General features: G+C 37.9%; 1 protein-coding gene across 1 annotated transcript in view; it reads left to right on the top strand.

Moving 5' to 3' along the window:
* MUSK (muscle associated receptor tyrosine kinase) overlaps positions 1–27,107 on the top strand; it is a 90,514-nt gene that overhangs the window by 10,067 nt on the left and 53,340 nt on the right. Inside the window, exons 2-5 of the mRNA XM_046023209.1 lie at positions 800–926; positions 5,976–6,127; positions 10,987–11,114; positions 12,003–12,144. Coding sequence (XP_045879165.1) covers positions 800–926; positions 5,976–6,127; positions 10,987–11,114; positions 12,003–12,144 — 549 coding nt within the window. The remainder of the gene's footprint in view (positions 1–799; positions 927–5,975; positions 6,128–10,986; positions 11,115–12,002; positions 12,145–27,107) is intronic.

The following is a 27,107-nucleotide window of genomic DNA, read 5'->3' as shown; positions in this document are numbered from 1 at the left end:
TTGTTGTGGATGTGAAGTGGTATCTAACCGTGGTTTTGGTTTGCATTTCTTTAACAGCTAATGATATCAAGCATCTTTCCTTACACATGCTTGTGTCTCTAACACAAATGAAATTTATACAAGTTCTTTGAAACAATGTCTATTCGGATCTTTGCCCATTTTTTATTTGGGTTTTTTGTCTTTTTACATATTGAGTCTTTTTCTAATCTACTCATAAGCAGACCTGAATTCTTTGTAAATCTGGTGAAGCTTGAGCTTCAAAGTCTTTAGTTTGCAGGAGCTCCCTTCTAAAACCCCCAGTGGGCTCTAGCAATGTGTTCATATGAACTATATTACTATGAAATTTGGGGGAAAAGTTGTTTTTAAACAACTGTTAAGACCTCTTTCCATTCTGATTCCCTTCAACTACACTTCCCTTCAAGTTGATTTGTGTTGGGTGGCCACAGATATTTTGAATGTATAGTTTTATATTATTTTCCTCAAGGTTGCATACCCATATTTCATAACTTTGGGCTTCACAAAACCCAAATTACGTAACTTTGGGCTTTACAAAACCTGGATCTGCCCCTACTTATATAAAATAAATTCTGTCCTACTTTCCTGAGAGCCTTATCTTTTGATCCTCAAATGGCAGCATGAAATAGAAACAAAATTCTCTACATAAGATCTTCCTTTTGGCAACTTTCTGCTACGAGGAAATATAATTCTCATTTAGGCATGTGGATGCCTCTGACTGCTCACAGAGGATTAGTAAACAGCATTCTAGAATGTTCTCATCTGTTTTCTCCTCTCCTTGTAGCTCCTGTCATCACTACTCCTCTGGAAACAGTGGATGCCTTAGTTGAAGAAGTGGCTACTTTCATGTGTGCAGTGGAATCCTATCCCCAGCCTGAAATTTCCTGGACCAGAAATAAAATTCTCATTAAGTACGTATTCTGCCTTTTTCTGATAAGAATGCCCACTGCTGCCTTGCAATTTAAATGTCATAAATGGAATCATAGCTCTCGGTAGTACAAAAGCACACATTCTAGAATTTGAAAAATGCAAATGTCCTCATTATATAAATGTAAGATCTGAATGTCAGTGATTTTAAGAGACTTGCCCAAAGCAAAACAGAGATTTCACTGACATGGGGACATCTGGGCTATTTCCAGGACCCCATTAAGAAACATCATGACATCCTAGGTCTGGGGGCACAGAGCTCATGTTGCAGGACACGCTAGGGAATTAATACAGACCAGACTTATCTCCTCTACTTTACTTTATTGGGGTAGTAGAAACTACCCCAATAAAGTAAAAGTATGCTGTCTAGGAACCTGACCTCTAGGTCAACGTAACTTTTTCTTTTGAAAGTCAGAATATGAATAGATAGATAGATAGATAGACAGATAGATAATGAGGCAGCCTCTCCAACAAATAAAATTCCCACTTGACATGAAAAGGTCATGCTATCTTTTCCTCATTTGCAATAGTTAGCTGATCAAAAACACTTCCCAGGCTTCCCAGCAGGCAAATTAACTTTCCACTAGGGCCAGTGTGCTTACGCTGGATGGAGGTCCATGAACCTGCAGGAGGAAAAATCATGACTTTACTTGCACTAAACCCTAATGAAAGTTAATGTTTCCTTCTGTGATACATGTTGCAATGTGGGAAAGTACCCTGTGCCACGGTCCCCTTCAGGCTGTCTCCCAGGCAAGCTATTCCCAAAGTCCTGGAATAGGAAGCCTCAAAATAAGATGCCTGAAATACAGTTGACCAAATCCATTTAAAATATATAGATGGAGACAAGGGGAAAGAAATGGGAAAAGTTAATGTACTTAGAAACCTTGGTTCACTCAGTGTTTCTATGTCTAGTTTCTGCAGTGCCTCAGACTTCCCCACTGCAGTGTTCTTACAAGGACCAGCATGGAGGCTGAGCCCACAGGTGGAAGGTGTCTGAAGCTACTGACATATCCTTGCTCTGTTGAAAAGGCGTTAGCACACCTGGCCATGACTCTAGCTTGCCAATGAGCCTGCTGAACAGCCATGGATTTTAAGGGTGTTTCTTCAGTAGAGAGCATAGGACCATAAAAGGACCACATATTTATTTTTTGAGACAGAGAGAGAGAGAGAGGAGGGAGGGGCAGAGGGAGAGAGAGAATCTAAAGCAGTCTCCATGCCCAGCACTCAGAGCCTGATATGGTGGTCAATCCCACTACCCCAAGATCATGACCTGAGTTGAAATCAAGAATCAGATGCCCAGCTGACTGAGCCACCTGGGTGCCCCAAGGGACTGCATTTTATGTCACTGATGGGTGGTTGATTTAGGGGTGACAGAGCTGTCCGTCTAGAGGTGGCATGATTATAAACTTGTCTTTCCATCCCTTTCTACTTGAAGCCATACTCTTCTTTGTTCCATCATATTTTCTATTTATTCTGTCAATCTTGGGTAGGTTGCTATTTTTTACTACTTATACTCAACACATCTTATCTGTCCTCCCTGTATTTCACAGGTCACTCTCCTGCCTCCCTCTCACAAGTCATTGTGCTAATATCTCCTAAGCTATTAGTTTTACAATTTGTATGCTCCACATTTTCATGAGTTTTTATCTGTTATTCATATCTTTGTCTTCTATAGTAAAATAAATAAAATAATGTCTTTTAATAATACAGAAAACCTTCATTGTAAATATGGATTGTGAATCACAGTGGTCATAAAAGAACCCATGAAGTTATCATGGAAGTTAGAGAGCTCTGTATTATATTACAGCTGTTGCATATATCTTGACATATTTATACCCTTCCCTACTTTGAAATTATAATAGCTGTTAGACAGTCACATTCAGTATTCAAAGGTCGATCTTGAAAGACTACTCTCCCCACCACAGCCCTCCAACTTGTCTGGGAAGGAAGTCTGATGCCTGCATCATTAAATAGCTTTGAAAAATATAGCCCTATGATCCTCTCGTATGTTTATCTCTCAGCATTATACAGAGAAGAAGAAATGGACAATGCAAGAGGTTTTGTAAATTACACAGAGAAAACCAGCATTGCAATATTTATTATATATTTATTTCTATATAAATAAATAAAAGCTTATGCTATCTTGGCTTGTAATAGTATCACTTAATACATTTGAATTTAATAAAATCACTTAATATATTTGAGTCTTCCCTTTATTATGAGGCAAAATGTTACAAATAAGTAAGAAGTAAATGGAGCTATAGGTTTGAATAGTTAGCTGTTAGTCAAAGGATCTGTGAACTAGGAAGAAACTACATTTTGAAAATCTATTTGCATGCCCCTTGAGGAATAATGAATATCTGGGCACAGAAGAAACCCGACAAGCACTGCCTCAGCCAGGTGATCAAGTTCAATACGAACAGCGAGAAATGACATTGACAACATACATTTGTTACAGTGGGCTGTGGCACTCTGCTTTTGCAGTCTTCCTCCCAAAAGCCACAAACTCAGTTTTTTGTTTGTTAAAAGATTTTATTTATTTGACAGAGAGAGACACAGAGAGAAAGGGAATACAAGCAGGGAGAGTGGGAGAGGGAGAAGCAGGCTTCCCACCAAGCGAGCAGAGAGCCTGATATGGGGCTTGATCCCAGGACACTGGGATCATGACCTGAGCCGAAGGCAGAGGCTTAACCCACTGAGCCACCCAGGTGCCCCCACAAACCCAGTTTTATCATGATAAAAACACAAGGCAAAGTCCAGGAGAGGGGCATCCTACAAAATACTTGACAAGTACTCCTCAAAACAGTCAAGGTCTTCAAAAACAAGGAAAGTCTTAGGAACTGTTGCAGTCAAAAAGAGTCTAAGGAGATGTGACAAATAAATGCAATATAGTGTCCTGGATGAGATCATGGAACAGACAAGACATTAGGTAAAAACTGAACAAACCTGAATAAACTAAGACTTATAGTATCTGGTTAATACTGTATCAATATTGGTCCATTAATTATAACAAATATACTACATTAATCTAAGATGTTCACAGCAGAGGAGACTTATATGGGAGGTATACAGTAGTACTATCTTTTCAATTTTTCTATAAATCTAAAACTGTTGTAAAAAATGTACTTTAAAAATTATAAATACTTGAGAGTTCCTCACAATCCACAAGCAATTTACTCTAATTAAGCAATAATGATGCAACAGCTTATAAATCTTGAACGCTTTATATTTCATAGAGAGCCTACTCTGGGTCCACCAGGTATATCTGTTAAAATATTCTGATGTTCATATTTTTCCATGAACATTTACAGATAGCAAAACAAAACAAAAAAATCTCACAAAACAAACTGGGGGTTGCTGGGGGGAGGTGGGGTTTGGAGAGGGGGAGGGGGCTATGGACGTTGGGGAGGGTATGTGCTATCGTGAGTGCTGTGAAGTGTGTAAACCTGGCGATTTACAGACCTGTACCCCTGGGGATAAAAATACATTATATGTTTATTAAAAACAAAAATTTTGGAAGGGGAGGCGAACCATAAGAGACTATGGCCTCTGAAAAACAACCTGAGGGTTTTGAAGGGTCAGGGGTGGGAGGTTGGGGGAACAGGTGGTGGGTAATAGGGAGGGCACGTTTTGCATGGAGCACTGGGTGTTGTGCAAAAACAATGAATACTGTTATGCTGAAAAAATAAATAAAATGGAAAAAAAATCAACAAAATTACATGAGATGGAGTGTCATGGCCTGCCACAATTATTTATTGTGAGCTAGTGAACTACTCAGTGACTATATTATCCTTAGTCACATTAGACCAAAATCTACTGTATGTCTTTTGGTTCCTCTTCGGGATCAGAATATGACGGTAGTCACCCACTGAGATTAGAACATCAAGAATCCACTTCCTTTCCCATTTTTTGTTTTCACATTAGTCCCCTATTTCTACTGTAACAAATGACCCAAAACTTAGTGGCCTAAAATAACATAGATTCATTATCTTACAGTTCTGGGAGTCAGAAGTCTGAGATTGGTCTCTCTGGGCTAAAATCCAGGTGCTGACAGAGCTGCATTCTTCCAGGTGGCCCCAGAGAAGAATCTGATTTCTTGCCTTTCCAAGCTCCTGGAGGGCTACCTGCCTTCCTTGGCCCCTCCGTTCCTGGAAAGCCAACAATGCTATCCCTCAGCCCTCCACCACCACTGTCGCATTGCCTCCCAGTCTTTGGCTTCCCTCTACCACCTTTCAAGGACCATCATGATTACTAACCTGCACAAGCCATGATACTCTATTTTAAGACCACTGGTACCTGTAAAATCCTGAGGATTAAAACGTGGATTTGGGTAGGGGGGGACATTTTCCTGCCTAATGTATATATTTTTGCATAGAGAATCTTTATTTGGTCATAAAACCCACTTTTATGTTGTTGCTTCCCCTCATGTTTTTCTGTTTCCCTAACTCCCTTCTCAACAAACAGCATGTAATTTAATGAGATAATGTATGTAAAACATCGATTTTTACAGTTTGAAGTTGTTTTGCTTCCTTATATATTCCAAGGAACTAGAACTGTGCTTGGCACTGTCAGACACTCAACAAATATTTGTTTAATAAATGAATGCCCAGTTAATTGTTAGTTACTTCTATAAATATTACATTCTTCCCACTGGTCACATTTACATGTGTGTGTTCATTCCCTGGCTGCTACCTTCCAGTAATTATGGGGAGAAAACTCATATATCTTGGTAGTATACTTTTCTGAATAAAGTAAACTTTATGTTTGGTCTTATCAACACACGTGTTACCCTTTGAAAACGTGCTGGAGGGACTCCTGGGGGCTTTGATTGTTGGAGCGTGGGGAAGATTAGAAGGCATTGCTAGCTTTATATTAGCAACTAAGGTTATCCTATTATTCAGAACTCATTCAACTTCCCTTTTGCTATTAATCTGCTTTCTCCATTGACAAGTCATCTGTTTTGATCAGTGAATCACAGCTGAAAACCATCACACAGGAGGTCCTAACTTGCCATTGCTGTCTCTGACCCCCAGGCTCTTTGACACTCGGTACAGCATTCGAGAGAACGGGCAGCTCCTCACCATCCTGAGTGTGGAAGACAGCGATGATGGCATCTACTGCTGCACAGCCAACAACGGCGTGGGGGGCGCCGCGGAGAGCTGCGGGGCTCTGCAAGTGAAGATGAGTGAGTGGGAGCCTCTGCTCGTGAGGTTAAAGCTGATGTGGGACACCCCAGAGCAGGCAGTAAACCGCCCCCACCCCCGTCACCCCGCACACCTGGAGGCTCAGCAACCAGCCAAGTTCAAGATCAAAATGCAACCTTGAGGCAGTGATTTCTACACCTTGTATTCCTGTCCTCAACTGCAGAGAACCCCTTAGTGCTCCAGTCTCCTGTTTTCTCGACCGTCCACAGCACACTGTTTGCTCCATCCTGCCTTCTGCCATCAGGGAACCTCCCTCTAAAACTCTTCTCCCTGTATCTTTGAAACACGTGCATTACAACCAGATGCACGTTTTATCTCTAACCTCTTCGCAGACACTTCCACCCTCTGCCTTGTTTTAAATTTGATTTTCTTGGATGACTTTTCAAACTTGTGCTTTCACTTGAGTGGCTTTTCTGCTTCACTGGAACTGTTTCTTTTCCCCCACTTTTCTGTCTGCGAGGCTAGCAAGGACCCCTAGCCCCCTTTCAAGCCATTACTGCTGTGCAAAATCTTTCCTCTCATGAGGGCGGGAACCATTCTGACTGCTCTCTCCTGTACATCTACTCAAGTTATCTACTCACTTCTAGACACTCCCCTGCACACTCCCCAACATCTACGAAAGACTTCAATTCCAGACTCATTATCTTTCTATCCATCCCCACTCCTGCCACCATCCTAAGGGATTTGAACAACCCTGGAACAGCCTCTAGCCATTTCATCCTTACAACTCCTGACCTCCACAAGTCCAGTGGTATTTGCCTTAACTTTTCATCAGCCAACCCCATCAATGACCTTGTCACCCCCCAGGAAATGCGTCTGTATTTAAAATCATAAGCTCCAGTATGTCACACTCTGAACATGAACACTCCTATTTCTAGCTCTGTCCCAAGGAGAAAACACTTTCCCACACTCATGATGTGCCTCCACAGAGAAGGCACAAACTCCATCTCTTTCTCAGCTAAGAACAGAGTCCAGCTCTCTCGCTCCGTTACTCCCACTACACAGCCATCACCAGCGTGCTCACGTTCTCCTGCCCTTGACTCCTCTGTTCTCTCTTCCACTGACCCCCAATCGGGACTTCCTCAGTTCTCTGTCCACTTGACTTTCTCTCCTACTTGGTGTTCTAGCATCTTACCAGCACCCACAAATCTCATGACCTTCTGCCCTGGAAGCCCTAGCTGTTTGCAGATGTCCACCTTGTCATAAAATAACCTTTATTTTCTTCTCTCAGACACCACGCTGCTGATGTGAAAAATCACATCAACATGTGGGTGCCATACAACTCAGCGGGGTCCAGTTCCACCCGGGAAGTTTATTGCAAGTTTCATTATTATCCCTGATTGTCATCACCATTTCTTTTATCTTTTACCTTTCTACTTTGTGGTCATTGTTTTTTGCTGAAGGAAGTCATTTGCTGCTTCTTTTCAAAGTGTGAGCATGTGATCATATAAAATCTGAGGATATTTTCTGAATCTTTGCATCACTGCAAGTCTTTGTTTTGCCTTTACTCCTGGATAATAACTTGTCTATGTACAAACAAGAATTTTAAAAAGCCCTTTCCTGGGCACCTGGGTGGCTCAGTGGGTTAAGCCGCTGCCTTCGGCTTGGGTCATGATCTCAGGGTCCTGGGATCAAGCCCCGCATTGGGCTCTCTGCTCAGCAGGGAGCCTGCTTCTCTCTCTCTCTCTGCCTGCCTGTCTGCCTGCTTGTGATCTTTCTCTCTCTGTGTCAAATTAAAAAAAAAAAAAATTAAAAAGGCCCTTTCCTTAGCTTTTATTAAAAAATTATTCACTGTCATAGAACATTCCATGCTGCAGCTGAGAAATCTTTTTCTAATTCCTATAGGTAAGTCTAGTGTTTATCTTTCTTAAAAAGTTTAGCAATTTCTCTTCATATCTAGAATTCATAAACTTCAAAAATTCACAAGAATATGTTAGATGTGTTTTCTTTTATTATTCCTACTTAGTTTTAGGTGGGCCTTTTGAATCTAAAACCAAAGGTTTGTTGTTGTTGTTTTTTTCCAAAATGAGATATACTTTTCCTATTTTTCTTCCTCTTCATTTTACTTCATTTTTAAACTTTTATTTTTTTACTCTTAAACTTTTAATTAACAAATATTAGATCTCTTTCTTCTTCCGTTTTTCTTGACCCCAATATTTTCTCTTCATATTTTCTACATGGCTATCTTGATATTCTACCTTCTTGGAGATTTATTTAACTTTTCCTTCCATATCATGAACTCAGGTCTTCAATATGACCATTCTACTATTCTGCCCGTATACTGACTATTTTGATATTAAAAACCCATAATTTTCATTTCTAGGAATTACTTCTCTGCTCCTTCTTTTTCAGAGCAAATTCTATGTGTTATATGATGCAATACTTGCTCAAGTCTCTGTAAGGGTATTGCTAATTAGTTCATTTTTATTATTTTTTTTAAAGATTTTATTTGAGAAACAGAAAGAGCATCACCAGAGGGGAAAGACAGAGGGAAAGGGAGAAGCAGCCTCCCCGATGAGCTTGGAGCCCACTATGGGGCTCAATCACAGGACCCTGAGATTATGACCTGAGCTGAAGGTAGATGCTTAACCAACTGAGTCATTCAGGTGCCCCAACTAATGCATTGTAAAAATATATATATTCTTCCCTTTTTGCTTTATTTCCATTTTCTTCGTAAGTTTTGGTTTCCTTTTGGTTTTTTTCCATGTTCATGTTTTTTCTCAAACATCTATTAATATTTTGTGTTTGATCATACTTATAAATGAAGTCCTAGAATCATTAGAATAGGAATGTAGAGGGACTAGTTGGACATTGTGTGGAAGCTGGTGTGGGGGTTCTGTAAGTGGGTAAGGGTGAACCCGCAAGAAGGCTTTCTTTCAGCATGGAGGGCAGTGAGGAAATCAAGTAAGGAAACAAGCATGTTCTCCTTTGCTAAATAATGAAGGCTTGATTCTGAAGACAGCACATTTAAGTATTTCACTATTTTGTGGGGCTACCTTTCCTTTCAACATTTCTCATATTCTCTCTGGCTGTAAATGTTCCCTAGTTTGGATCTATCCTAAATCTTCTATTCTTTTTTCCACCTTCTCCTTAGGAAAGCCCACCCAGTCATGTGGGTATACACAGGTTTGGCCATCCCAGTTGCTAACATTTTGGAATGCTCCCACACTGCTTTAGTAGAGACCTTCCTGAGACTCCCAAGACCCTGGCCTCCATCACTACTCCAACTACCCTAGGATCTCTCTCAGAGCTCCCTCCTCTCAAGTTCCTTGTGGTCCATCAACTAAGGGTTCCATGCTAGCATAGCATGATGCTTCCAGCATCCCATTTTAACATGATGATGAGCTCAGATGAGCCAGTGCTCATGGGTCCACCTAAAGAGTGTTCCCTTACAGTGGGGAATCCACGATTCAATATCAATGCTTAACTCATTCTCAGTTCACTTTATATTCAAGTTCCACAAGAGTTCTCCTCACCTCTTCCCCAACAGATGACCAAGACATCTATTTCACTGAGAAGATAGGAGCCATTTGCTTTAAACAAATGCTTAAGACATCTGGCATAGGGATCAGTTCAAGGAACCCAAGGAAAGGAATGGATAACACCTTCTTGGCCTAGGTCACAGGAATATCAATTCTTAAGCTAAACTTTTGCCAGCAGCCATATGACAACTCAACTCACAACTGAGGTGCCTGGCCATCATCTAAATGTAGGTGTCCACTATTGTTGATGAGGAGAGTTGTGTACTTTAGATAGCAGGCAAAGTGACAAAGTTGATATTTTCCCATAACATGCTTCAAGTCTATCTTATAATTTTGCCATAATCCAAGATCATACCAACTCTAAATGGCAATAAATGCCTAGAGTAAACATGAATAGACCATGCAATCTTTGCAAATATCACTTCCAACCACCACCAACCCTCACACGCACAATTAAAATAGGAGGAAAGAGTCCTTATTGCATGCTTTTATCCATCAAAGTAACATACTGATTTTAGCCCAGAACCTGAAAGAAATAAAATATATCCATTTCTCAGTAGTCTCTCCTGCAAAGACAGTTCTCTGTTTTGTCTCTGTAACATGATATTCCTAAGGAAATAAATGTAGTTTTCATTATTTATGAATGTTTCAAGTAGTAAAATAATAGGCTTCCTGAACTGGTTGATTCTTCTACACATTAGATTTAATAACTTCTTCTGAAAGCTTACTATTGGAGAATAAACAGTAGCTGGCATAAACGATTTCTTCTGACAGAATTAATTTAAAACCGGTTCACAGAACAGTAAATTACAAGAGTCTGCTTCACAGAGTACAGTTACTCTAAATTGTATGACAGAATTTTACCAATTATAAATATAATAACGTCTAGTTCTAAAGGATAAATATATCTAATGCTTAATCAACAAATTTGAGTCAAAGTGAGACTAAAGGGAAAGGGAAGGCATAACTCAGAATTAGGTAAAAAATAGATCAAAATCATCTCTTCAAATTTTTTTTGTCTATTGCTATGAATTAAATAATGTTGAATTGTTATGGTGACAGTTCATTTTAATCAACTTTTCATCAGCTATCTTTTAAAGTGAAGAATACTACAACTTCAAACTACTAATATGCTTCCTGAATTTGTGTTTTTCCAATAAGATATGAATAAAACCAAGATAACTGAAACTTTGAAAAATGATTCCTGTTTTATATCCACTCAAAACCTGTCTTAGCATTTGGTAAATTCTGTAATATAATAAATTATTCTTAAAGTGGATATTTAGACTTAACCAGAAAGGAGAAAGTTTAATGCATCTGTATTGTCTTTCTGATTTTGAATTTTCGTTTCCCTTTAGAGCCAAAAATAACTCGTCCTCCCATAAATGTAAAAATAATAGAAGGATTAAAGGCAGTTCTTCCATGTACTACAATGGGCAATCCCAAACCATCAGTGTCGTGGATTAAGGGGGACAGTGCTCTCAGGGTAAGTGATTTTTATGAATACACATCTATACAACTTGTTTTCAAACACAACAATTCTTTGCAAAGTCAGTTACATCATTACAAATTCCTGGTATAAAATTGTTCCCTTATATAACAGTTAAACCAAACTTAAATATTCCTCTTCCCATACACACCAACTATAAGGCATTCCTGTTGGGGTAGGCTAGGGGAAAAAAGATGGGAACCAGTAGTTCTTTACAGGGATGGCCAAAGAAGCAGAGCAAAGGCGAAGCTAGAGTATTGCTTTGTTGACTGGTCGGTTAGTTGAATAATTTATTTTTGACATTGAATCTTGGAGACACAGGAGATAAAAAAAAAGAAAAAAAAAGAAAGAGAGAAAGAAACGAAAATTCAGGTCTTAGACCCAACAAACAGTTTCTGGGAGGAGAGTGAGAAAGGCAGTTCGGAAGGAAAGGGATGAGAACCTCTGGAGGGAAGTTAGAGCACAAACATCATCAAGACCTGACAAATGCCTCCGTCACAGAGCAGTCAGATTAAAAACCTATTATGTACATGCTTATTTTGTATTGCTTTTGTATCTCAAAACGACATTTACTGGTAAATGATTACACTGCATCATCATTGTCCCCTACTAACTGTGAATTCAGTGAGGTTTTTCATCTATGCTCAGAATATTCCACAGAGAATATGCAGGTGTTGATATACGTCAATTAACTAAAACGAGGTACAATATCGATTAGCTTTGTTTTATTTAAAATAAAACAAATAAAGTTGTTTGTGATAATCTATATAATTTCAAATGCTATTTTTGATAATAGCAGCAATGGTGATGACCTGATGAAGTAAGGCAAATGATATCTTGATAAAGCCATGGACGTTTTAAAATTCATGTCCCTATCCCTGGCAGGAAAATTCCCGCATTGCAGTTCTTGAATCTGGGAGTTTAAGGATTCACAATGTGCAAAAGGAAGATGCAGGACATTATCGATGTGTGGCAAAAAACAGCCTCGGGACGGCATATTCCAAATTGGTGAAGCTGGAAGTTGAGGGTAAGGAGTTGTATTCCTTCCCGTTATGGGGCTATTAGAAGGGCCTCACGTTCTACTGTGAAGGCTGGACATTAGCTTGCAGAGGCAGATGTGTGGGTAGACCAGTTCCCTCAACTGTTCCAGAGACTAAAGCATAAGGTCAAAACTTGGAAAAGAAAAACTGAAAAGAGAAAGAAGGGTGCCCTGGTATAATGGGTCATATTCTATCCATTGCCCACAGTCCCTGGTAATTTTGACCAAAACAGATAAAATTCACTAAAATACTAATACAGCAAGACACCAGTTCAGAACTTCATTTGACTTAGACAATTCTCCCTTGCTTAGAAATTTGAAAACCCTCATTTTATCTTTATCAGCATATAGACATGACTTTAAAAAGATTAAAGAAAAAAAGTAACATTTTTAGGTTGTATTCTGTCACAAAGCGTTGAGAAAAATAAAATACTGACTCAAAATGTGTAACTAAAACTATTCCTAGTTCCGTGAGTTATATTGTCAAAATATTTTTCATTTATTTAAAATGTTCTCTTAAAATCAACCAATTCAGCAACTAGTTGTAAAGGTCTTCACTGAGAAATCAGAATCCAGATAGGGTTAGGTGTTCTACCCATATGATTGTCAGATCCTTCTTGACCTAAAATTACATCACATTTTGCTTAAAAATAGAAACTACCAGCATGCCTGTGCTCAGTGAGCAAACTAAGTACAACACTCTTCCCAGCTCTTCCTGTTCTATGCTGTAGAATTAATCTCTCTGGCTCCCAGTTTTCTCAACTGAGAAGTGGATTTGTTATGAGTATTCAGGGAGGTGGTGTTGAGAGTAGCTAACAGAGTGCCTGGCCCTTTGTAAACACTCAATAAATTTGACTAAAGGAATCACCTATTTTTCTACTTTTCTCTTATCTGACTGATAAAGTACTTGGACTTTCTCACGCTGGACCATATTATAGTTCATTTGGGAGAGACCCTGGGAGTTTCCCCTAGCTTACTTTGATTCCATCCTATTCACGTAAGCCCACATCTCTTCCTTTTCAATCATACAGTTTTCTACTAGCTCCTTTTAGATTATATTTATTTCCTAGGTAGCCCTTCCTCTGACAGCATTAAGAATCTCATTTCCCACAGCTGTTTCTAATTAAGGTGACATCTTTATTACATCATTGCTTCGATTGCTCAGAGAATCTCTGTTAACTCCTCATAGAAAAGAATGAGGTTGATGGGATAATGGCTGTAAGATGTAAAAAAAAAAAGATATATTTTCAGCATAGTTGCTGTAATTTAGTATCTTCAACATTAGCAATGGTATTTAAGGCTCAGTATGCAATAACCACTTGATACAACTTATTCAGTGAAAAATAAATATACAAACATTCTCAATCACATATTTGGACACTATACACCTGAATTCAGTGGTTCCTTGAGATGTACGTGGCATAATACAGAGTGAATGTTATCAATTTGTATAAAGTGTCACAAAGATTTTCCTCTTCAAGATATTAAATAAAAGCCCTCCCTATTGTAATATTAAATGTTGATAGTTTAGGTCAGTATCTTCATAGATATTAAAAATATTTGCTTCAACAGTGACCTAGAGAAAATGAACGCAAATCACAATTACTTGGAGTCCAATTACATAGTTTGGTCCTGCTTTGCCATTTAATTTTGCATCACACATATCAGTAAAACTGAATACTGTCTTCTTTCTTCTTAACACTTAAATGGTCATGCTTATTGCCTTAATAGTTAATATACACAGAGGTTATATTAATCTTGCTAGTACTGCAAGCACATAGTATCATTTAAAGTTACTCTAACCATAGGTAAGATGATCCTTTTAGCACACATCTATTTCTACTCCATTTTAGTCCCTATTAAAGCATCCAGTATATGTGAAAATTTGTGACATGCTGAGCACAGTATCTGATACATAATAAACATTTAATAAATGGCATCAATTATAATCATTACTATTAGAGCATTAATTATAGCAAGTCTGTGTAGTTTCTCTTGAGGTTCTGAAAGGTTGGCTTCCACTTAAAGAAATAGTTAAGACATTTCCAAAAGATATAATGTAGACATGATCTATTTAAAGGAAGGGCAAATTTAACCAACAATTCAGAACAGGTGAAAAACCAACTGAAAAGCAACTGGTATGACTCTGAATGTGTCTGTAAAGACCTACTAACTGGGCAATAATGAGGGCTGAGGATACAGCTGGGCCATAGTCAGTGAGGCAGGTGACCATTTGTTACGCATTGTGTCAGTAACTCTGAGAATTATTTTGAGCTGATTAGAATGAGAACTCCATAATGTCATTCAATGCCGAGTTACATGTACTGTATGGTCATGCCATGGAAAAGCTGTTTGCCTTTGTCAGTTTCTGATGAGGAGAAGTATACCAACTGTGGATTTGGTAGAGTGTTTTGACTAAATCTTAACTGCTGTAACAAACATGAAATAGCCTTCAACACAAAAGTTAAGCTCCCTTTCTAGATTGCCAGTCTTTGGCTGCTGGATCTCTGGAATGACGGCATGAACATATTCTAATTTTCTGTCTTATCTTAAAAGGTTCAAACAGTGACATATAAAATTACCAATGAAACCATCTAACTCAAGCATAGCCAAACATGGATGTATTTCCAAAAGGATGAGCAATGGGATGGCTAACATTTTAAAATGCTAAATGCTTACGTGGATTATTTTATTGAATCCTCACTAACAGTCAGGGAGGAAGGTCCTATCACTGCATCATTTTAAGAAACTAAGGAACAGAGAGGACATCTAACTCACAGAGGTGTCTAAGAGACTGAGTAAAGCTAAATACTGTGTGTTCTATTAAGGAATAGATATTCATATGTGACATTGCCAAGAGTAGTGTCAGAACAGGGGTGAGAGAAAAAGCCAAGATTTTATAAATGATGGAGAATAGGAGCTGAAAAAAAGAGACAGTGGATATCAACAAATTTTCCAATAAATTTGGTACTGAAAAGGGAAAAGCCAAAAAAGTGAGCAGTAGCTAGAGGTATATATGGTACATATGTAATGTTGTTTTGCAAGATTTCTTTTAAAAAGATTAAAATGTTAAAAAAAATACTGAAGATTTTAGAATATGAATGAGAAGGGTCTCAGAGAAAAGGACATTTAAACATAAAGGGGAGAGGTAGAATATTCAAGGGAATGTGGTACTTGAGAAGTCAAAAACAGTGTATTGAGGGGACAAGTAGAGTGATAAGCCCTATATGGAGGGTGACCACTTGTCCCAGTTTGCCCAGGACAGTTCTGGTTTACACCTGTTGTCCTGGAATAATTATTAATAGAGTCCTCCTTGTACCTTCAAAAGTATCCAGGCTTCGATGATAAATTATATGATCACTGTACTTAGGAAGAAGGAACTTCCTTCCTTGTAATAGGCAGTAGAAAGGGAGTATATTCCAGTATAAACAAGTTAATGAGTTTGGTAGATGGAATTTGAGAAAGCTCTGTTGGTTTCTATTTCCTTTAGGAAGTAGAAAGTAAGTTTATCTTCTGAAAATACTTCTGTAAAGGGAGGTGGAGGGGTGAGGAGAGTGGAAAGGTTTTAAAATAGCTATTGGGAATGGGAGAGATGACTCACAAGGGTAACTAGGATTCCTACATAACATTAAAGTTTTAGTAGAGAATGGGACTGTGAATACAGAGTGACATCAATGTGCCTCATTGCAGAAAAAGTAGAAGATGTTCAGAGAAAGTAGAATGGCAAATCCAAAGGCAAGATACATGCACTGGAGTTTGCCGGTAAGGAAAAAAGGGCAAAGGATTTAACAATTATTGCAAGAGAATGGTTGAAGGAATTAATCATGGCATCTTGTCACACCAAATACACAAACGTAAGTTTAAACACTGACAGCACCGGCAATATGACAGACGAGATAACATGAATATCTCCCTATTACAAACACCCAGAATTGCTGGGTTAGTCATACAACCCGCAGGATAAAATTATATTTCCAGCGACCAGGAATAACTAGAAATTGAAAAAAATAGCAGCAAGCTCATGAGCTGGCTCTACATTGTCCTGAAGGTAAAAGCACAGGTGTCCGTCTCTATAACCTAGAATATTTAAGACTCTTAAGGGGATGGGAGACAAGGTCTTGGGCCCCTGTGAAGGAATGTTAGCCCTGAGAACCTTCCATAAAGCTGAGAATCACAGAAGTGCAAAGATGGACCAGAAAAAGTCCATCCAATGGTACATAAAGACAATGCAGAGGCTTCTTTGTCTACCTGAATTCCGGGTATGAGAAAGAAAAAACCAAGTTTTCTTATGAATAAATCTGTATTCAATGCTTAGAACTATATCTCATATAGGTTTAACAGTGAATTCATACTGCCAGCACAGGACGGTGCTGCCAAGCTAGAGAAATTAACATAAATATTGGTCCCAGACCAAAAATTTAACAACAAAAAAGCTTTAAAAAATACCTTACCCAGATTATATAGGATTTTCATAATAAAGCCACACTAAGGATGAGTTCACAATGCAAAATTATAGCATCCACAGGAAAATGCCTTAAATGAGAGTTCGCTGATACAATATACAAAGGGATCAAAAACCCAGGAAATTCAACTAACACAATATGAGGCTTGAAAATAAATATGTGTAAACTAATTAAAGACACAAAAGGAGAAAGAAAAATACATTAGAAGAAGAAAAGCAGTTCTGGTAAAGAATTAAATAATTTTAACATATGCAAAACATAATTATAATTAAAATTCAATGGATGAATAATGGTATTTTAGAGATAAAGAGAGAATGCACACATTAGAAGTCACCTCTTCAGAATTTAAAATTCAGTGCAGAGAGATGGAAAAGATAAAACTGAATTAAAGAAATAGTTATGGATATGCATTACAGAAAGAGCGAAGAGAGAAAATATGAGAGGCTATACTCAAGAAGCCTAATGACTGAGTACTAGCCAAAATTAATGAAAACTTTAAATCTTCAAGTACGAGAAACACAATGAATCCCAATCAGTAAAACCAAAGAGGAGATACACTAATAGTTCAGACCCAGATTCATCATAATAAATACCAAAGACAAAGAGGTGATCTTAAATTATTGAAGAAAAAAACAGATTACTTATAAAGGACAACAATTAGGATGACAGCAATAAAGAAACCAACACTTTCAACTATTCTTATTATTTGGTATAGTCTAGTGGAGGTGTTTTTCTTCATTCTTAATAAAAATCAAACTTTAAAATGTGTACACATGTGCTTCAATAATTTAATTCTGATCATTTATCTAGAGGAATTATATATATATGTTCAAGATTATCACAAAGCTAAAAAAAATTATCAGTTATTTACAATAACTGACAAATTTTTTAAAAATTATTTTTAATTTTATAATTATTATAAAAATTTCATATATATTTATATATTTTATATAATACATATATTTTATATAATTTATATATTATATAAAACTTTTAAAGAATTTAAATTTGCAAAAAATAAAATAAATTTGCATCAATAGGAAACTGACAAAGGTATGTGAAAAAATTCCATGCAGCTATTAAGAATGAGCTCAAGCTATACACTTTAACTTCTACAATTACCTACCATATATGTGATTTGGGTCTGTTTTCCATCAGTGAGCCTCAATTTCCTCATCATTAAGATGGGGTAAAAAAAATAGCCCTTACCTCTTCGGTTGTCGCAATTATCAAATGAATTAATATAGGCACACAGCAAACATTATACAATTACTTGCTGCATTTATTATTATTTGATAAGTACTTATATAGTGCTATGTGCAAGGTTCTGTTCTATCTCATTAGAAATATTAACTCATTAGAAATTTTAATGTGTTCATAAGTGAAAAAGTTGAAAAGTATGTTTTAGATATTCTATATTAGAATGTATGAACTAAGCTGTTAATAGTCACCATCTCTGCATGCAGAATTACATAGGAGGTAAACGTCTTGTCATACACTTTACATAGTTCTTTATACTTTTTAGATTTTTATAAAGAGGAAGAATTAATACACGTATTCAAGTTTTGGAAAAAAATCATTTCTTCCAAACATTATACGATTTTCATAAAGTAACATCAACCTTTCTGTTACTGGTTTGATGTTATTGGTTTCTGTTATTGGTTTGCAGTTCTGCTCCATGCTGCTCTAGAACAAACTAAGGGATGGGAAAAGTTATATCAAAGGCAATTGGTTCCTATGTTGATTAGATATTCACAACACCTGGGCACTGGCTGAAGAACTGGGGTTGAGGGCGAGGTCCTGATGAAAACAACATGAAACACGCCATTTCCTTGGGGACAGAATCAGTCCATAAAGACAGTAAGTTTGAGGCAAGAGGAAGGGACTCACCTGGATGGAGTGAGAAGTGAAGGAGTTCAGAGGGCAGCACCTACTAGTGGGTTCTGCCCCCATCTGACTCTTCTTTCTTACTTATGGGCAGACCTGGAATCTATGATTCCATAGTGGCTTGGAGGCTCCAACACTAAAATTCAGTTTGGGTTCTGATTTCTCAGTGAGCATTTTCTCCATGTGGTTGGGTGTTACTGACTCAAAGGAAACAAAGGAAGTTCCCATGGAAAAGTGAAGCACTACCACTAGGTGAGAACTATACAGGTATACTGATTTAACACTGGTGTAGAAGTATCTATCATTTCCCAAATTCCATACTCACCTGAAATGCAGCAAAGAGTGGTCCACCTCATAACAGTGGAGGCTCTTCCTTTGGAAAGTTCAACCCCTGTCTCCTCTCTGACAATGGCCTTTTGGACAGGTTTCATGGCAGGATGTGATGAGGGCAAGGAAAATGTCCATATCACATTCCATACATTCTAAGATGTTCATTTTTAAATATTTTACCATGGCTGGGGGGAATCTCAGAGATAATAGTTCCTTACAATCACCACTTGCTAATATTTGTTTTCTTTGTTGTGCATTTTAATATCTCTGAAATTCAGGTTTTTCTTACCAGTCTTAAAAGAGAATCACAGTTGGTTTGTGGTTTCTGCCCTCAAGCTGAGATCATTCTCCAAATATGAGAATGAAGATATAAGGATAAAACAAAAATAAATCAATCATATTAGCTCATAAATATCTCCTAATATTTAACTCGAAATATCCCTTCCTTTTGAGATCATTTCTTTCCATCAGTTCCCCACAGAGATGAAAACAGCATCTTCAGTGGCATGATCCAATGCAGTCCCCCATCCCCCACTACCACCAATTATATTTGCTATTAGTTTTGTTAGGTTGAAAACAAAGACACTTTTCAGTGCCCTGCAGAAGAAATTCTGAATCAAGAGAGTTTCTCCAATCTACCTCATGTCCTACTTTAGGTATGGTGGGTATCCAAAGAATGATCCGTACTGTCTCTGTTACGTATCTCTACTGAATCAGTTTTCTCCAAGTACTCTAAAGGCCAGGAAGACAGACACTCAGTGGCACAGGAAGTGGCAAAGGAATGGGATGACTTGGATGGCAGGGCCGAAGTTTTTAAGGAGAGATTGCATCATGGAGGCTTTAGATGACCTCTAAAATGCAAGATTCTGATTTTTATCTTCCTGTTTTTGACCAGAGGAATATTCTCTCTTTAAAAAATCATGTTGAATAAATACTACACCACAGAAATTAAACACTTTTAATATGTAATATAATTTTTTTAGCAGAGAAGTCATTGTTGAATTTTTTAATCATTGAAAAAGATCCACTTAAAAATTTACAAATATCTAATTTTCTTGTATTTCCCTATATTCTTACATGATTCCCTTATATGCTTTGACTTAACTGTTATGAAATGATTTATTTCACTGGAGCTGAGTGTCGATTTTATTACTTTCTGTGAATTTCACATTCAGATAAATTCTGCTTTGTGTATACAAACTGATTGAGTGCAGAATATTTGAGACTCCATTAAAAATAGATGTATGTTGGAACATCCTGGAATCCCAGTCAATTGCATTTTCTATTATTACCTTGTTTACTCTTGGAGGTTTAAAGCCATGAAGGAAAAGACTGGGCAGAAGAGGAGCTGGAACCAAGGGAGGGTTCTCTGTCAGCAATCAGCAGTGGAGAGAGGTGGCTTAGCACCAGTATAAAGCTACAGATGAGAGCCCTTGAAGCAGACCAAGACTAAGAACAGAATCCTCTGAGGTCGAGTGTTAGTGTAGGCTTCCCAGGTGTTTAGACTATATCTCATTTGCTGGAGGTCTCAAAAAGCAAAACCCTGTCTCAACACTTGAGAGAGACACTTTGGGGAGTGAGGAGGGAAGGTGAGCCACCTGGTGAATGTAAATGGCCTTAGTGCAGGAGCCCCGATCACCTTTCAAGGCCCTAGAGTGTTGTCTGTCTGTGTCTGTGCGGTCTGAAAGGCTTTCTCATGTATCCTTAGGGCTGACTTGGTCTATCAAAGGTTTCATGGGGAAGATTTTTTGCAGACATATGCAGTATATCAGACAACAAGAGAATCCCAAAAGATAAAAATAAATCATTATACATATACATTATATATACATATCTGTATCTATGCATATAAACATATATAAATACATATATGTGTACACACACACATGTAAATATGCATACACACACATGATGTCCCAGAGGCAAATGTCAATAGATCCAACTAGAGGAGACCAGCACTGTCTTCAAAAATGTTAGACTTCTGGCAGCCTTCTTTCCTAGAGATCAGCTTTCCTTATTGCATCCAGAAGAGTGGAAGTGATCATGCAATGTGGACATAACATTTGATTTGCTTTTTCCTTTGTTTATGCTGCAGCTCTTAATATGACAAATGCCACAGAGAGAGGTATTTAAACCCCAATGTGTGCTGTGCTCTCAGTGATTTGCAGTTTTAATAAAATTTGCAGTGGTCCTGTTCCCGGCATCAATTCCACTTGCTTGATGCCACTAACAGGTTTGATTTGCTGTCATGAGTACACTGTGTATCTAAAAACCAAACCAAAGAAAAAGGCATAAGTCTTTGCTATCCCTGGGGGTTATCACGGGGAATATTAAACCTGCATGATTAATAAGGTGCATGCTCTAAAAGAAGAGTTCTAGCCACTGATACTCACTTAAGGGGCTATTCCCAACAAAAAATCCCATAGTGCTTTCAAGAAACAATGGTATAGCTGTCCTTTAGTTGAAGAGTTGTCACTTTAGTCCTCTAAGAAACAGTTATATAATAATTATAGCACTGAACAGATACTACATCAAGTGAAGAAAACAGGCCCTCTTTAACTGCAGGTTTGAAGAAAAAGAAATGTGCCTCAAAGTTTTGTCTTAAATTGTTTAATATAACATGGACGTTACATTATTTGAAAATGAAAAGTTACTGCAACCTAAAATACACATACTCTAATCAGAGTAAACTCTGATTTTCATTTTTTAGGTATCAAAATGAGATGCACAATTTCAAACATACATAGTAAAAAAAGGAAACGTTCTTTCTCTTTAATGTGCTGATTTACTCAACAGAGACTCATCTCACACCACGCAAGACAGAGAAGGCCACATCTCTACTGGCCTTAAATTCAAAATGTAACAACTTTGAATCGTGGAAAGATATAATAGAAAGCTATTAGAACTCAATGGCAATATGGAATTCAAATACTATTACTTAAGTTATTTCCTTCAGGAATCAAATATATGACCTTCAAATTGTAATTAGTATATTCATTTCCATGAATGATAAACCAGTCAAGGCATGATTTTTAATATAATTTATTTTTTTATAAACATATAATGTATTATTAGCTCCAGGGGTACAGGTCTGTGAATCGCCAGGTTTACACACTTCACAGCACTCACCATAGCACATACCCTCCCCAATGTCCATAACCCCACCACCCTCTCCCGACCCATCTCCCCCCAGCAACCCTCAGTTTGTTTTGTGAGATTGAGTCTCTTATGGTTTGTCTCCCTCCCAATCCCATCTTGTTTCATTTTTTTCCTACCCCCCAAGCCCCCCACGTTGCATCTCCACTTCCTCATATCAGGGAGCTCATATGATAGTTGTCCTTCTCCGATTGACTTATTTCACTAAGCATAATACCCTCTAGTTCCATCCACGTCATCACAAATGGCAAGATTTCATTTCTTTTGATGGCTGCATAGTATTCCATTGTATACATATACCACATCTTCTTTATCCAGTCATCTGTTGATGGACATCTAGGTTCTTTCCATAGTTTGGCTATTGTGGACATTGCTGCTATAAACATTCGGGTGCACATGCCCCTTCGGATCACTACGTTTGTATCTTTAGGGTAAATACCCAGTAGTGCAATTGCTGGGTCGTAGTGTAGCTCTATTTTCAACTTTTTGAGGAACCTCCATGCTGTTTTCCAGAGTGGTTGCACCAGCCTGCATTCCCATCAACAGTGTAGGAGGGTTCCCCTTTCTCTGCATCCTCACCACCATCTGTAATTTCCTGACTTGTTAATTTTAGCCATTCTGACTGGTGTGAAGTGGTATCTCATTGTAGTTTTGATTTGTATTTCCCTGATGCCGAGTGATGTGGAGGACTTTTTCATGTGTCTGTTGGCCATCTGGATGTCTTCTTTGCAGAATGTCTATTCATGTCCTCTGTCAATTTCTTGATTGGATTATTTACTCTTTGGGTGTTGAGTTTGATAAGTTCTTTAGAGATTTTGGATACTAGCCCTTTATCTGATATGTCCTTTGCAAATATCTTCTCCCATTCTGTCAGTTGTCTTTTGGTTTTGTTAACTGTTTCCTTTGTTGTGTAAAAGCTTTTATCTTGATGAAGTCCCAATAGTTCATTTTTGCCTCAAGGCATGATTTTTAGAGGGAACTTAATGTACTGGCTAATGTACTTGGGCTCCTGAGTCTAGAGTAAACTCCTGAATTCAGAATCTGGCCCCAACACTTGGGGAATGTCAGGTAGTTTCCTTAGTCTCTTTGCACCTCAGTTTCCCCACCTGTCCAAGGAAGTTAATAATACTTTGTATCTCGTATGTTGTAAAAAGGGTAAACTAAGATAACATAATTTAAAGCTCTTACAAGACTGTACAGAGCAGTTGCTCAGACAATAGTTATCAGTGTTAGTTCTCGGACTAATGTAACTTCTGTGTAACAGAGGTGATGATTTTAAAAAACACCTGTGGAACTATCACAGCTCTTTCATCCATGTGTCATCTTTATCTTTGAGGTAGAGCAATCAAGTTCAATGGCAAAACAAAACAAAACAAAACCTATCTTTTTCTTTTAAAGAGAGTTGATTTTTAACTTTGGTTCCATCAGAAGAGTAATCATAGGTCTTCAGTCTGAAGTGGTAATTCCAACCCCTGTTCCACAGATCAGGAAACCTGGGACTAGAAAAATCAGTACTTTCTCCAAGTTAGCAAGGACCTCAGACATCTTGGTTCCCAGGCGAGGACAGCTTCCATTACCTGACTCTTGAGTTCTCCCTTTCTCTGTGTTTCTATTTCATAGACCAGAATGGTGGAGTGCTCACATGTTTTAGCATCAGACAGATCTGGTGCTAATCCTGACTCTGCCACTTGTAGTTACGTGAGGCTGGATGACTTATTCAACCTTTGCAAGTCTACTTCCTCATTTGGGAAATGGGGAACATATTACTTACAGCGTAGGGTTCTTAAAATGGACTAAGATAGCATATATGCTGTGTCCACATGGGGGCTTCTGGATAAATATTGGCTGTTGGTGGTCTTGTTGCCTGTTGTTTATGTTTACATTCTACCAAGAGAATATTGCTGGTTAGGTCTCTCAGATTTCATAAATAGAATGTCAACATTACCAACTGCTCCTCTTGTTTCCAAAGAGCATAAATCTACCTTCAATCAGCAATGTTTTACACTGGCATGCTTGGTACTTGTTAGAGATTGTAACTTTGGTTTGGCCCTACTGGGACAAGTGATAAGAGAAAGCTTATCTAAGAAACTATATGAAGATGTGCCTTTACTGGCAAAGGGGAAACGGGCTGTTTAGAGCCAACCTGTACAAAAAAACACAGCATCCGCGGTAGGAAAATCAAAGCAACCTTAGTGCACACCCTGGGCTTACCACATATTTAACTCACTACAGAAATAGCAGTTTGCCAAAAAATCTTGTTAAAAATATTGATGATTCCATCATTCACTACTTTAAGGTAAATATTAAGTAAAAAAATGCTTTAAAAATTAAGTGCCTGGGTGAGGGAGGAATGGCCTCTCCTGAGAAAGTGAACTTTTGTTTCCCTCCTTGTGGTAAGAATGCTGTAATTTATTTTTACTTTGTTTTTTGCCCTACCTGGCACATATCTCAGAATCCACGTCGTAGTATCTGTTACACTAAACCGACCAGAAGTCTCCTTTGCCCTGATACTATGTGTTTGTTATTTCATTTACTTTACTGTCACATCATTAATTATATTCACTTCAAAACCTCTATGGAAAGAAATGGAAAAATAACAAAACTGATGGATTAATACAACTCTTCCTCCAAGGTAGTAGTTCTCAAACTTCAATGCACGTCAACAGCCTCTGCAAATCTTAAGGAAAGTTATGGCTCAAGGATGCATTCCCCAGAGATTCAGATCTAATAGGTCTGTGTTAGGGCCTTCTAACAATTTCCCAAATGAACCTTATCCGAGTAGTCTTATTACCACAAATTGAGAAGCACTGACTTGAGGATTTCTACTTGGAATGTCTTTATTCCAAACAAAGGTTAAAATTTAAGGGAAAATCTTAACTATAACCCATAGGATAAAAGTTAGAATAAGCTTTAAACCTATTCACTACTGTATTTCTTGGAATGAGATTATTCCTAAGGATACAGAGATAAAAAGATGGCTCACTTCTGGAAAAGTTTTCAAATTCAATGAGGAAGATGAGCATGTAAGCAGGTAATTACAAAAATTAAAGTTCAACCATTTGCAATGATAGAAGTACAGGGCAGGGGAGATGGTGGGAGATCAGGGAAAGCTTCAGAGAGGTGAGGTCCATCAAGGCTTTGATTGATTAACAGCAGCTCATGGTACAGATTCTATCACAGTGATGGGGGTGGGAAGAAGCAGATTTATCATGAGAGCACAGGATGCTGCTGAGTCAGGGAGTAAAAGACAGACTAGAGAGTATGAGACAGTATCTACTGGGGAGCCATAAAAACCAGAATGAGCTGTAATTTGACTTACAGACTAACACCGAGATTATAACATGTGGTGTCCTTTCTTAGACATGGTTTTCAAATGTCATCTCTTCGGCATGGGGACCTACAGTTTAGAGGTCATGGTCCTATTTGGACATCTGGAACTCCATCTCAAAAACCACAGAAATGTTTCCAAGCCAAGCCTCTTTAGGCAACCAGGATATCACGGTGTCACTTAAGCTTAAGGTTATAGCTCCTGTTTCTTTTCCCAGTTAAAACTTCTAGTGAGCTAAAATAATAATAATAACAATAATGTAATAATAATCATTATTTTAAAATTTAAGAAAATCTTGTTCTTACTAAACTTTACCTACTTTAATTGTTGTCAGAGCTCAAGTACCTTCCATTTCATGAGATTAGGTAAAAAATGTGATTTAAAAGTGAACTAAGATCTTGATAAATGTACTATGGTTATGTAAGATGCTAATACTAGAGGATGGGTGAAAATTACTGGAAACCCTCTATACTATCTTTGCAACTCTTCTGTCACTCTAAAATGATCTCAAAATTAAGCCCTTAAAAAGGAGAAACCAAGAAAGGCTTCTGTCCTGGCAATCAAGCAGCTCAGCATCTCTTTCCATGAAACCCAGAATATACACTTTTTTAAAGAATGGAAAACTTGAATCACAACTGAAGTCCAACATCTTCCTTGCCTTACGGTTAAAGTTCGAATACCTTTTCAGAACGTTTGAGCCAAAACATTCTTATTAGTGGCTCCCACCTCCATCTAGGACTAAACTAAGAACAAGTTAATTTCGTGTGGCTCGTACCTGATTTACTTGATAAACACTTCTTGCTCATGGTCATGATTCACCATCCATATTTACAAGCTGGGAAAATGTTATTATCTCAAAGGCCACAGAAACGTTTCCAGCCCAAGCCACTTGAGAGAATCGTGATGTCACAGAGCCAGGCCAGCCTTACTTTGAAGATGCAAAGGAAGGCTGTTTGTGAGGGGGCCGTGCATGTTTTCTGAAGGAGCCTGTATTCTGACTCCCTCAGAGACCGAGCCACAGTGGATAAACCTCACGCACTGCTCTGCTTCAAAGGAAACAGAAATGTAAACAGTGGCAGCGCACCAGGGTCATGTTTCTTTGCTTTGGCTCCCCAGAAGTCAGCAAAGAAAATGCAGGTATTTACTCCGGTTTATTATTATTATTGTCACATGTTCTTTTAATGACTGGAAAAGAAAAGAATCTATCCAGAAACAGAGTGCCACGGAGCCTCAATATGATTACTTTTCAACAATTCCCTGAGCCAATTTTTTTAAGTAAAAGGTAAAACAACTAAAATGACCCTTTTTGCTGTCTGAAGTGCTTGTCTTCTACTAGGTATCTCCAATGCAATAATTCTTAAAATACAGTGCTAGGTGAGACAAATGCAGTCTTTTTAAGAATGGATTCAAATAATCTAGTATTGACTAGCATCCATATTTTAATAAGGTCTCAACAATGGACTTCTCTTTCTACAGAATGATTCCTCTCTTCTCAGGTAAGTGAGGAATGGATTTAAGTACATGCTTTTAACACCTATAAAAAGGGTACTCAACACGATCAATATCTGGAACATAGCTCCCTAAGGCAGGTTGAAATTTAAAAATAAAATACACCTTCTTTCTTTAAAGACAGATGGAGAAATAGCTTTCATCAGTCAGGAAGATAAACATGAGCTACAAACAGCTCTGGAAAAAAAAAATAAACAAAAGAAAGACAGAGCTAGAAGACCTGACTTCAAAATTAGCCTCCAGTACTTTCTAGCTGTGTGTTAGTCTCTTTATTAACT

Source organism: Meles meles, chromosome 11 (assembly GCF_922984935.1).
Source record: "Meles meles chromosome 11, mMelMel3.1 paternal haplotype, whole genome shotgun sequence".
NCBI classification, from domain to species: Eukaryota; Metazoa; Chordata; class Mammalia; order Carnivora; family Mustelidae; genus Meles; species Meles meles.
The sequence above is the reverse complement of the archived record's forward strand: the minus strand, read 5'-3'. Positions and strand labels throughout refer to the sequence as shown.